Source organism: Acomys russatus, chromosome 12 (genome assembly GCF_903995435.1).
Source record: "Acomys russatus chromosome 12, mAcoRus1.1, whole genome shotgun sequence".
NCBI lineage: Eukaryota > Metazoa > Chordata > Mammalia > Rodentia > Muridae > Acomys > Acomys russatus.
In genome coordinates, this window is record NC_067148.1 from 28,948,044 (window position 1) to 28,961,479 (window position 13,436).

General features: G+C 45.8%; 1 protein-coding gene across 2 annotated transcripts in view; it reads right to left on the bottom strand.

Moving 5' to 3' along the window:
• Positions 1–13,436, bottom strand: part of Smarcal1 (SWI/SNF related, matrix associated, actin dependent regulator of chromatin, subfamily a like 1) — a 49,496-nt gene that overhangs the window by 14,814 nt on the left and 21,246 nt on the right. For both annotated transcript variants that reach the window (XM_051154114.1, XM_051154113.1), the window contains exons 9-10: positions 6,904–7,044; positions 4,374–4,589 (exon numbers count right to left, since the gene is read on the bottom strand). In XM_051154114.1, coding sequence (XP_051010071.1) covers positions 4,374–4,589; positions 6,904–7,044 — 357 coding nt within the window. The remainder of the gene's footprint in view (positions 1–4,373; positions 4,590–6,903; positions 7,045–13,436) is intronic.

Sequence of the window (13,436 nt, forward strand, 5' to 3'; positions counted from 1 at the left end):
CATCAAATGCCAGGGCCCTGATAGGCACGGTGGGTTGTTGTTTGGCTGTTGTTTGTTGGTGGTGGAGGTTTGTTAAGTAGTCATGCACAAAGAAGAAACAAGAAGGAGAAATTAGATATCCTGACAGTGAAGATCAAACTTGCCCCAAGGAATGTGAGGCCCCTAACGAGCAGGAAGTAATCTAACAATAACATCGCCCCCTCTCCAGGCCCTGACTTCATTAGGGATCTCTTTCCTTTCCTCTTTATCCTTTTTTTCTCTCATATCTAGTGTTGAGCTGAAAGGGAAGAATAAAAGGGGTAGAGAGGGGTGGAAGAAAGAAGAGCCTGCAAAGCAGCAAACGCCGGCTACAATCACGGCCGTGCAGTATTCTAAGAAATATATATGTACTAACTAAAAAATGAAGACTGTTATGAGGAAGGCCTCAACTACATGGATGAGGATGGTAAAGCAAAGCACTGAGGTACTTTTAGTTGTTGCAGTTCTACTAAATAGCAGAGGTAGAAACCATAGTGTTTCTGAGGAGCTTAAATATCTGGGCTTGGAACCCGAGGGTGGGAATTCAGCAGCCAATTCCCAGAAAGCACCAAGCCAGGAAGTCACAGTGTTCATAAATGCCACTTATTACCAGTGTCTTCCCTTACTCTACACAGCAGGCATCTATTACATTATCGACATTACTGTATTTTCTTTTTCTTTTGGCAATGCTTGGGAATCAAACCCAGGGACTGTACATGCTAAACAAGTACTTATAACGCTGACCTACATCTTCAGCCACTACACACACACACACACACACACACACACACACACACACACACACGTATACACACACATACATATTTTTTTTTTCGAAACAGGGTTTCTCTGTGTAACCTTGGCTGTCCTGGGCTCACTTTGTAGACCAGGCTGGCCTCGAACTCACAGAGATCTGCCTGCCTCTGCCTCCTTTGTGCTGGGATTACAGGTATATGCCACCATGCCCAGTTACTACACAGTATATTTTAATGTAGGAGAAATCAGAAATCAATGGTTTTATCTTTAAAAAGAAAAGGAAAACTTTCCCAAACCGAGTAGACATCATAGTCTTCATCGATGGTCTCAATTCTTTTCTAGCTATGGGCACAGGATTCTTAAACAACTTGCAGTCTTTGGTCCTGACTCTTGATGCCCTGGGGTTTTCAGATTTCTTTTCTAGGTTGGAAATCTGAATGGAGAAGGGATGCTGTCACTGGGACTCCACATGGATCTGTTTCATTTTCTTGCTTCCTTTGGTGATCAGGAACCAGCTTTAGACAAAGAACCATTATAACCGGCTTTCCTCGATGAGAAAAGCTTTCCTTATAACATTTTAATAAATGGCTGCTTTGCCATTTATTGTACACTTTTATATACAAAGGATATAAAAATGTCTTCTAGATGGGAAGACATGAAAGAACAAAGAACCAGCCCTTGACAGACAGGCAGTAATGCCTGACGGAGCAACCATGATGTAGCTGAGCGGTACTTGGGGCTGACGGTAAAGGTAACAAGGGGACTGTCTGCTGAGCCACAAGTCTCCTTATTTGACTAAAACCATGCAGACATGGTTCTGTTTAGCCTCACTGACTAAGAGTTTGTGTGTGGTCACCCAGTCCATGGGCCAGGCGCTGCTGCTTCCCCTTCCTGAAGGAAGTTAAGCATTTGACTTTCATGAAAGACTGCAGGGATGGACAGCAGATCTCAGGTGCTGGACTGAACAGCTTTCAGCTGGACACTGAACACCAACAACTCAGGCGTCACTTTCATCTCCAAAGGGGAGTGACAATTCCACGGCATCTAAGGCAAGGGTGACAGTCACCAGCAGGCAGAACTGGAGGCAACTGACACTAACCTTACGCACCTCAGGCACCCTGTCCTACATATGGAAGCATTAAAATATTCCCTTGTTATTCTATTAGTGAAAATAATAATAAAATCTTATTTTATTAGTTTGGTATGAAGTCAAAGTTTTAGCTGCATGTGAAATAACGTGGGGGCTCATGCACCACACTTAAAAGAGCTATGCGTACCAGTACAGGTTTAAAAGCTGCTCACACAGCTGCCTAAGCTAACTACAGCCTCCAGTGCCTTATTTCATTCCTTTTCTCTCTTGGTTGCCCTGCCCATCAATGTGGTTTTCTTCCTCAACTCAAATAGTCACTAATTTTTTTTTTGTGGTGCCCGCCCTGCCCCTGCCTCGGTTTCTATACCAGGTGTTTTCAAGCTCGTTCCAAAGGCAGGCACCAGGTACAAGTAAGAAACACCAATGACCTTAATCCAATCACACATACAACAAACCACCATACGAGCAAAAACAAAAACAAACAAAACTGTATCTTTGGATATAAAAACTCTGCATGTCTGAATTCTCCCAGTTAACATGATGCTTGCTGTCCTTGTTCACTGGTCAGGTATTAAAGGGCACTCCTTTAATCCCAGCACCTAGGAGGTAGAAGTGGATGGGTGATCCCTCTGAGTTTCAGACCAGCCAGGTCTACACAGTGAGACCCTGTCTAAAAAGCAAGCTATGGGCTAGGGGTAAGCTCAGTGGTTAAGCACATATTCAACACGAACAAGAGTTTAATCCATAGCATCGCCCCCTCAACAACAACAAAAGGAAGAAAATATTTAAAATGTATAAAGTTTCTATTTACTAAATTTTATTTGTAGAAATCAGAGAAAGACCACGAAGATTGATATTTAGTGGCAGAGCCCTCTTCTAACCAGGCATGGTGGCAAAGATCTGCAATCTCAGCCATCAGGAGATAAAGGCAGGAGCACTGTAAATCAGAGACTAGCCTGGGCTATAAGCCAGACCTTATCTCAAAAGTAAAACCAAACCACTAGCACCACAGCAAAAGACCATTGTAAAAGATCTTCTAGGGCTGTGTGATCTGGCTGGAATACAAACACACCTTTAATCCAGGAGACAGAGGCAAACAGATCTGAGTTCAAGGCCAGCTTGGTCTAGAGTAAGTGTCAGGTAAAGAAAAGCTTAGGTCCAGCTGTGGTGGTACACACCTTTAATCCCAAACAATGTAGGTAGTTTGTAGAAGGAAGCACTGATGTTTGAACGTGATGTCTAATTCAGTGGCAGAAAAGGTGACGAATCAGAGAAGATTTGACAGAATAGGATATGCCCAACTCTCACAAGAGAGAGGAAAGGGAAGCTACTTAAGAGGCAGTTTTACAGAGAGAGGAGGCAGTTTTACCAGGACAGTAGTAGAGAGATGGGTTGCAGAAAGAGAATTCAGGTAAAGATAGAATAAGCCAGAAAATGAGAAGGACCCAGAACATTAGAGCAGATTGCTGAGTTAGTTTGAGGTCAAGCAGAGCAATTCTGGGCCGAGAGAGAGGCCAGTTTACATAAGTCAGCTAGGAGAGGAGCTTGAGCCAGAACCAGCCAGCCCAGAACTCAGAAAAAACAAGGGTGAGCTTATTAAGCAGTAAGTCTCAAGGCTAAAACACTCTAGGCCTAGGTTAGAATGTGCGGAGGCTAGAGGCTTCCAGGACTAGGCCTAGGTTAGCAGAAGGAGGCAGTAAGCCTCCCAGACCACAGTTGAGCAAGGAGAAAAAAAGCTACTTTTACAAACATGGTCCATTATGTCCATATCAATGGAAAACTACTCAGGGGTTCTCCCTCCCTTTCTTTCGGGTACTTAGGGTATTGCATGCAATTCTGCACACACTAAATATGGTATGACACCTCACCAGGGCACCCTCTGCCCTGCCAAGTTCTTAAAAGCGATTGGCCAGTCTTGCTTCTCCCACCAAAAGCAACACTGAAAACATTGCACATTTTGTCTCTTTTAATTTTTGTTTATTCTGTCACTTCAGAGACTGAGATTGAAATTATCAATGGCTGTGTATTTTCTTGGTAATGAAAATTATAAGGCTTTATTTATCCCAAAAGACAGAAACAGAGCTGACACAGAGTTGTTTGTAGCACTTTGGATGGCATGGCACTGAAGAAGGGTCTGAAATAAAAGCCAGCCAGCAGTGCATCCTGTGTGCAGTTCTAAGTTAAAGGGCAGGAGAGCTGCATCTAACCTCAGCTCTGAGCCTCACTTCGCTCTCTGTAAATACCAATCCCACCTCCAACAATCAAAAATGCACAGCATAGGCCCACACAGGCATACTCACATGCTCCCTACACACACACACACACACACACACACACACACACACACACACACACACACACAACTAGGTCAGGTGACGAGTGAGATGGGTTGGCTCTTCTTGCTCAGGGAAGTAGACAAGATCATGGAAAGCCAGGTTCAGAGACCTTCCAGACCCCATGCACAGAGCAGCTTTCAGAAGGATGCACCCACTCCACAGTCCCTACTCACAGTCTTGTCCTTAGTCATTTCCTTGGCTGCAGCTTCCAGGGCCGCTTTAGCCCTCGTGCTGATGCGACCAGGGTTGACCACCACCATCTTGCGTTGCTTGGCTGGGAGCTGGGAAAGGACATCCGATTTGAGCCGCCTCAGCATGATGGCCTCCTCCAGCAGCAGCTTCAGCTCGCCCAGGTTGGAGGAGCCTGAGTAGTCCCAGCCCCAAGGGAGCTGAAGAGAAAGAGGATGTCTGTTAGACTGGGAGCTCCAGGGGGCACTCTGTTTTCCTATCACCCCAACTGAGGCAGATGAAAGGATGTGGGAAGAGCCAGGCATGAGATAAACCAAACATTCTTGTCACGGCAGGCAGCACACAATTTGAAACTAACACTTGTAGCAGCTTAAGTGACCAATGTTTCGGTTCAAAGGGTGCAGAACATAGGTCAGGCTGAGACCAGAGCAAAGTTTTGGAATGCCTAGGCTGTCCCTAAAAAAAACCACACACCTCTGCTGGGAGGCTGAGGGTTCAGACTCTTTTCTCTCTCAAAGAACAGAAGAAGGTGCTAGAAACTAAAATTAAAGCCCTTGCTGAGTGCAAATGAGCAGTGGTAGAGGATTTGCCTGGCATATGTAAGGCCTTGGGTTTGAACCCATCACAGCAACCAACCTACCAACCAACAAACCATCAATCACATCAGCCCTATCCTTCCCTCGTAATCTTACTAGCAGTAGGACTGACTTCCATGTAGAACACCAGGGAGCACAGGGCCTCTTGGGCTCTGTGGAGTCACAGCCCAGTGCCTTCCTGCCTCGCCTTCCTCTGGACCATGAGCTGCCTGAGGTGGGGAGCTAGGCTTGCACACTCTAGAGGAGTCAAAGGACTGAGCATAATGCTGGAGACAGGGTAAGTGCCTGCTAAACTGGGAGAAGAAAGGGTAGAGCGAAACTGGTCCAGTGCCATTTTTCCTAAACAAACAAACAAACAACAATAACAACAAAAAACACCCCCGCCCCCCCAAATTCCAGGGACTGTTCATAGCAAATGCCTCCTGACAGCCACTGGGTTTCAGAGCTTGCCACCGGGTGCTTTTTCTAGTAGTTCTCTTAGTGCATGAATCTTGAGGGTAGGGGTATAGCTTGCCCCCTGGGCTATACTTTAAAACAATCTTGGGAAAGTGTGCATATCTTAATTAACTTGGATAGGTTCCCCCCGGGTTAATACTCTTACCTCTTAACCTTGTAGATTAAAACTGAATAATATCAAAGATTTAAAACTGAAATAATCACATTGTAACACGGTCCCAAGCAGTGTTACAATGGCTTGTTGAGGGAAGGAAAGTGGGGTGGCCAGACACTGGGGACAGAGGAAGGGACAGTCAGGTCAGAATAATGAACTCCAACTTTTGTCCTTCCAACCCGTGTTATCTACAGACTTGGCTAGCTGAGGGAGCGATCCAGTTCAGAGAGCAGATCATTTGCAAATGGGACCAAGGTAAGAGTCGCACAGGCAATGTACAAACAGTCTACTCTGGAAACAATCACGGGGAGAGTGAGCTGCAGACTGCGCTAATGAAATACATGGCTTTTAAACACATCCAACAACCAAGGAGCCACATCATCAACCGCCTAGCAAAACAGTCCGCCATTAACCCTGCGAAGCACTGTAACTTACATTATGCATACTTTGCGAGTAAATAGAAATGCTTTTTAGTAACTGAAGGTTAATTTTAAACGTAGTTTCAAAATATGGGAAGCAATCACGAATCCACATAGCAGGGAAGTTACTCATAGCCTGTGAATAATTACAGCCATTTCTCCGAAGTACCAGTGTCTCTGATGCGAACAGGGGCTCGGTGTATTTGATTTGATCATAAAACAAATTACTAAGGTCTGAATTGGTGAGGGCTTACAAACAGTGCTAATGCTTGCCATGCACCTCTGCATGCAGGGCTCTCTCTGACATCCTTGGAGGGAACTGGAGCTGTGCAGACAGCAGGCTTGGAGTCATATTCAGAGGGGTGATTTGTGGGGCAGACTATCCCCTGGGACTCACGACTTGTGAGCCCGGGCCCAGGGAAGCCTCCCAGGCAGCTTGAAATCCTGCTCTAGTCTACTTGCCCCAAGGCTCTCTGAGGTCTTTTAGAGGGGACTTCCTCCCAGGCCGGAAACCCTCATCACTTCATCTGCTTCCTTGGCTCTGCCTGGGCTCCTCCCTCTCACCTGCCTCAGTGCCCTTTCTGGGGCTACTTCTGGCTTGGATTTTCCTTCTGCCGCCCCAACTCTGAGCCCTGCACAGGAGCTGTAAGCTAGACCCTGTCAACACCACAAGGCCCTACACATCTGTGCAGTACTGCTGGACCCTTTCCTAGAAAATACTACCTAGAATCCCCACAAGGGTTAAAACGTGGAAGGACAGATTTCATCTTGCCTTTGAAAGTACCCTAATGTCAGAGTCAGAGGCAAAGTACAGTGAAATGCTCATCTGGTTTTCCCTGTGCCAACATGAGGGTAAACAAGAGACTACAGCGGCAAGAGAACGAATTACCCTCTTGGCGTCACAGTAGCGAAGTCCGAAGGCATGAAACTGAGGGAAGAACGTCGGCTTGACAGCGATGATCTGTGTGTAAAGCTCTGCAGGCCGGGACATGGCTGGCGTGCCCGACAGTAGGATCACCCTCTTGGCCACCTAAAGATAAAACAGCCAGAGATGCTCTAAACACAGTGGGGGAGGAAGTGTGAGGGACTGCTACCCCTATGAAGGATTCCCTAAGACAAAATATCAAATATGCCAAAATGAGGCAGGAGCTGGATGCCCCCACAGCACACCCCAGGAACTGCAAAGCCCTTCAGGCTGCAGTAGCATTATCCTTCACTTTCTGGGCTCTCTCACTGTGGGCTGTTCTCAACTATATATCAACTATAAAATATATATATTAATTGCTATTTGTGTGTGCACATGTGAGTACGTGCATGTGTGTGTGTGCTTGTGAGTTCATGTGCATGCGGTTATGCGCAAACATGTGCACAAGCGTGTGCCAGTAGAGGCCAGGTCAGCTGGAGCTATGGACGGTTGTGAACAGCACCATCTGGGTGCAGCAAACAAGCACTCCTGGTGGCCACTCCACCCCTCCAGCCCATTCTCAACTGTAAACATCTCAGATCTTTCCTTGACCAAAGATGGCCAGGACAGGCCTCACTCCAGAACTGTGTGCTCCCCAAATCACGGTACTCTAGCCAGAGAAAAGACCACATGTGTTGCACAAACCAAATGCCACTGCTGATGCAAGCAGCAAGATGTCAACTGCCATTCCTCCCGTCCCTCCTCGCTGCTGCCATAGCACCTACACGCCCTGAATTCCTTTTACTGTAGCCCTCACTATTTTCTTAAGATTGTAGTGGCCATTCCTGAGTGTCAACATGACCACATCTGTAATTAACTACAACCCAAATGGTTGGGCACACCTGTGAGGGATTTTTTTTTTTTTTTAATAAATCATTGAAGTGGGAAAACAGCTTCTAATGCAGATCATGGAGGTGGGAAGACAACCTTTAATCTGGCCCACACCTTCTGGTGGCAGCCTGCAGAAAGGACAGGAAGAAGGCAGCTTGCTTTCTCGTTGCCTGCATGCCATCACTCTTTCTAGCAAGTCCATTCCTTCACCGTCATTAGAGCCTACTTTCTCAGGACTCTGGGGTCTACTGAAGACCAGCTGAGCCATCCAGCCTTGTGGACTGAAAAACTTCTGGGTTCTTGGACCTTCCATTGACAGACAGTCATTGTTGGACCAGCTGAACCTCAGGCTGTAAGCCATTCTAATAGCTCCCCCCCCACACACACACCCTATTGTTGGACCAGCTGAACCTCAGGTTGTAAGCCATTCTAATAGCTCCCTACACACACACACACACACACACACACACACACACACACACACACACACACCCTATAAGTCCTGTTCCCCTAGAGAAGCCTGGCTTATACATAGACCAAGGTCTGCGCTGTGTTCCTACTTAGTTTCTGTAGGACCTTGCATCTGTCACAAAGTAGGTGGTAATCAATCAATATACACTACACGCTGAGAAAAAGTCAGAGGAAGGCTAGCTCGTGTTGCAGGGAATATGAGGGATCCAGCATTGGAACAAAGCAGAGGAGAGAGCAATAGGCTTGAACTTCCTATGGAACAGATGTCTGATACTGACGTTAAATTTACCATAATGACCCTGTCAGAACAAAGAGAAAGTGACAGAGACAGTCTGTGTAGAAGCCTCTATCTGATGTGTTAAATTCTTTGTGTGCATTGTATGTGCATGTTCATATTGGTATGCGTATATGTGTATGTGTATATAGTGGTACACATGTGTCATGTGTGCATGGAGGCCAAGGGTCCCCGTCATGGGTCTTTCTCTATTGCTATACCTTATTTCTTGAGACAGAGTCTCTTATCCATTTGGCTAAGCTGGTTGGCCAATGAGATCTGCAGATTTGCCTGATTCTGCTCAAAACCCAGTGCAGGATCCAAACTCAGGTCTCTATGGTAGTGCAGGAGACCTTTCACTCACTGATTTTTTTTCTTTTAAAGGAAAAAAGTCTTTACTAACTTGACTGTATTTCTTTGTTGTTTGTTTTTTGAGACTGGGTTTCTGTATGTAGCCTTGGCTGTCCTGGAATGCACTCTGTAGACCAGGCTGGCCTTGAACTCACCAAGATCCAACTGCCTCTGCCTCCCATGTGCTGGGATTAAAGGCGTGCGCCACCCAACCCCCACACCCCAGCTAACTTCACTGTATTTCAAGATTCAAGCTCATTTTGTAATTACTAAGAACTTTAAATGGCTGAGCGTGGTAGGTGGCACCTGTAATCCCAGCATTCTGGGAGACAGAGGCGGGTGGATCTCTGTAAATTCAAGGCCAGCCTGGTGTACAAAGTGAGTCCAGAACAGTCCAGAGAAGGCCTGTCTCCAAAAAAATCAGAAACAAATAAACGGGGAGGGGGGGGGACCTAAAACCCAACAACAACAACAAAAGAACTTTAAATGAAGGGACTCAGATCCACTGACTCAGCCTGGGTGTGCAGCAGCCCGCTCAGCAGTGAGCAGGAGGGAAATAGACAGCTTGTGAATCATGGTAACCCTGAGTTCACGGCAGTAGTACAAGGCAGCCACACAAGAACTAAGTGTCCAAAGGGAGGAGAGTGGGCTTTTAAAACGGATACACTGACTCACAAAAATAATAATTAAGGTGTAACCATGGTAAGAAAGAGGATTCCTTATAAACAAACGTACAATACATACAAAACTCTCAAAATGCATTTCTGTCCTCTCAGCTGCTGCCACACTTAATCCCACTCTGATGGCAGAGCCATGAGTTTCTCTGGCTACAGTTTTCCACAGTTCAATTTCTGGGGCCTGTAAGTTCCTGCACAGTTAAATGTAGACTCATTGATGTAACATCCTGAATGATGTCTGTAGTATCTCTGTTTGTGGCTTTCACCCACTTCAGAAAAGCGACAGCAGGAAAAAAAAAAAGTAGAAAGGAGAATCACCTTGAATCTACCCTCATGCCTCTGTGTTTGCCTGGGATGGAGCCTGGGCTGAACCAGCTCCCAGTCAGATGGTAGAGATTTACCCCAGGGTGAGTCAACAGTCGGTGAGTTCTCTCATACACTTCCCGGGCTGGAGAGAAGGGAAAAGGATAAAGGAGGGGATGTGGGCGTTGAAAAGCAGAGGTTGTTGCAGAAAAGGAAAAGGCTGGCTTTGAGAAGAAACTAGAAGAGCATCTTATCGGTCACGGAATGATGTAACCTGCTCCCTGCTCAGACCCCAAACTATGATCAGTCATCTGTAAGGCCTCTGATCTGTGCCCACCTGCAAACAGTTGCTATGCTTGGTCTGCCTCTGAGAAAGCCACACCTAGGGAAATCACATGTAAAATGCCACAGTCGTTGGTTAAGACCAATTAGAATGAAGTCTATGACTCCAGGTGGAAGGATTAAACATACCAAGATGCTATAATGACAACACAATGCATCGTATAATCATGGCTTATTACACATGTACTACTCTGAGCTTTAAGGCTTGTGGATAGGTAGTACCAAGATAGCATATGCAATAAAATTAAATACTGTGGGGAATTTTTTCTTAGAAAAAGTCTATTCTCTGCCCCCCCCCCAATATTAAACTCCAATAATTTCCCTTTGAAGCCTGATTCTGTAATGAATTTTAGGAAATAAGAAAGGCTCAACACAGGGGACCTCTCTGTGCAGCGTTGCCACACCCAGGGTGGAAAGAGATCTGCCACTGGACATCCTTCTCCCCTGTGGCCTGAGAAGGGCAAAGAAGGCCCTGTCTCAGATACAGAGGGACTGCTGCCTTTCTGTATGCCGGGAGACGAGGGTTACAGCAGAGCTGTACATAAAAGCTTCAGACTAAGTCCAAATCCAAAGAGAACAGAGGATACACATCTGGACAGACTTGGACAACAGAAGGCCATGTGTAACAACGAGGTAGTCACTTGGAATGACACGATTTTCAGGATGCACAGCCCAGGGGAAATTAATAGCTATAAAGCAGTAGTTTTTATAAAACTAGGTGCAGGGGGTGGATGAAGTCCTCAGAGAGTGTGCTTTGTTGACGCGAGCATGGCCATGTCAAGGATCCCAGAGCCACACACACCCATGGCAAAGCCTTCCCTGGTTTAGGCTTAGGGGAATGGCAAAGCTGTCCCCTTGTTCAAGTGCTGATGTTAAGGGGACTAACCTTTAGCTAAAATCAGTATGCATAGAACTAGTAGCCATAGCTGCCTCCTCCAGCTGACGGCAACCTGAGGATGCTCCCTTACAGGGTCCTCTTCCTCCCCAGATGAGCGGACCACCCTCCTCCTCCAGCTGCATACCACACACCCACTTCCTCATTCAACCTGTATGATAAATACCCTGAGTTTGCGAGCTGCCAGTGTGCACTCACCCAACCCCAGCTTTTCAGTAAGTATGTCTGTCTGCCTGCTCTCTCATCACCTCGGGCAGGTCAACTCCAAAGCTGTACAGGTTGGAGCAGCTGCTTATGGCAGCATACAACTGTGATCTCAGGACTAGAGAGGCAGAGGCAGAAAGATCAGGAGTTCAAGACTGGGCTACACAATACCCTGTCTCAAAAAGGAAGAAAAAAGAAACAGTGAGAAAAAAAAACGGGAGCTGCAGAAACACACGTTTAGAATTAGGCTTTCTTACAGACATAAACCATGAAACTGATACCTATGGTTATCTCTGAGGGACAGGAAAGACAAGGGATCCAAAGATAGGAGAAAAAGACAAGTTTTGCACTGCACTGTACTCTTTGTAAATTTAATCATCTGTTTATTTAAGAGGCAAATAAATAAATAAATAAATAAATAAACAAAGGCCCAGATTTTTAGCTGGCATCTCAGTTAGCCAATTATCAGAACTAGGGACTCAAGAACTGGGCGTGGTGTTATATACCTGTCCTGGCACTTAGAAGATGTAGGCAAGAGGGTCAGGTTCAAGGCCATCCTTGGCCAGCCTAAGATGAGATTCTGTCAAGGACAAAACAAAACAAAAACAAAAACAATAAAAAAAACTACACATACAGAAAAAGGGAAGCATTTACTAGGGAAATGTAGTGGGATGCTGGAGGCTTCTCTCCTTAAAACCTCATTTAGAGGCTGAAGAGATGGCTCTGATTTCCAGCACCCACATGATGGCTCTCAACCTAGTTCAAGGGGATCTGATGCCCTCTTCTGGCCTCCATGGGCACCAGGCATGCAAGTGGTGCAGAGCCACAGGAGCAGGCAAAGTACTCCTATACACAAAATGAAATTTAAAACTAAAACTAGAATTACCTTGCTATCCTATTGTCTCAATGTCCAAAAATGTAATGTAAACAAAACCACCTAAATGAAAACACACTTCTAACCATTAAGAGGGATGATAAGCACCATTTGGAGGAGGAAAGCCGCAGTGAGACTGCACAGGAGTGAAACGGTGTCACTGCTCAGACTGAACTGCAGAGTCCTTCCCTGAGGGTAACAACCAACCCAGCAGTTTTGCTTGTTGGAATTGGTCCGACAAGAGCAAATTCTAAGTGGATGTTCATTCATATGAAGAATTATTTGTAACAGCCAAGTGCCTGCCAACCCTGCATTCAAGCCCTAGCATCACATCAAAGCAAACAGGTGTGGTGCTATATAGGGGTAATCCTAGAACTCAGGAGGCAGAGGCAAGGAGGATCAAAAGTTCAAGGCCAGCCCCAACTGTTTAGCAAGTTTGAGGTCAATCTAGGTTAAAATATAACCAAAACAAAACAGCTGGGTGTGGTGGTAGGAACTTGCCTGTCTCAGCACTTGAGAGTTGGAGGCAGGGGGATCAAGAACACAAACTCGGGGCTGGAGAGATGACTCAGAAGAGCACTGTCTGCTCTACCAGAGGTCTTGAGTTCAATTCCCAGGAACCACATGGCGGCTCACAATCATCTATAATGTAACATAATGCCCTCTTCTGGCCTGCAGGTAGACATGCAGGCAGAACCCAGTATACATAATAAATAAATAAATCTAAACCCCACCCCACCACCCAAAAAAAACCCCACACAAAGTTATTTCATTCTTGGCTACATACAGAGTTGGAGGCCAGCCTGTGATCCTGTTTCAAACAAACAAACAAACAAACTCTAAGTTTCTGGACTGTATCTTATTCTTACTCCGCTATCTGTTCGCATGCTAAAATCTAACCGGCTCTTGAAGCATTTGCTAAAAATATCTTGCTATATTATGAGAATATAAGGTTTTGTCTGTCTGTCTGGTATTGAGGATTGGACCCAGGCCAAAAATATTATTCCCGAGACACTGTACACATCTAAGGGAAAATCAAGGGCAATTATCTTATACCAAAAGCACCTAGATTCATTTCTTATGTCAGTGCTCCTTTAAGGGGTTCAGGGAAACAGGATGTGGATGAGGAGTCACTTGTTCCCTATGGGCTGTGACAGGGAGTAACCGCTGGAGACCAGCCAAGCTGTCACAGTCAAGAGTGCTACTGAGTGCTGGCAGACGCCAAGGACGCTGCTA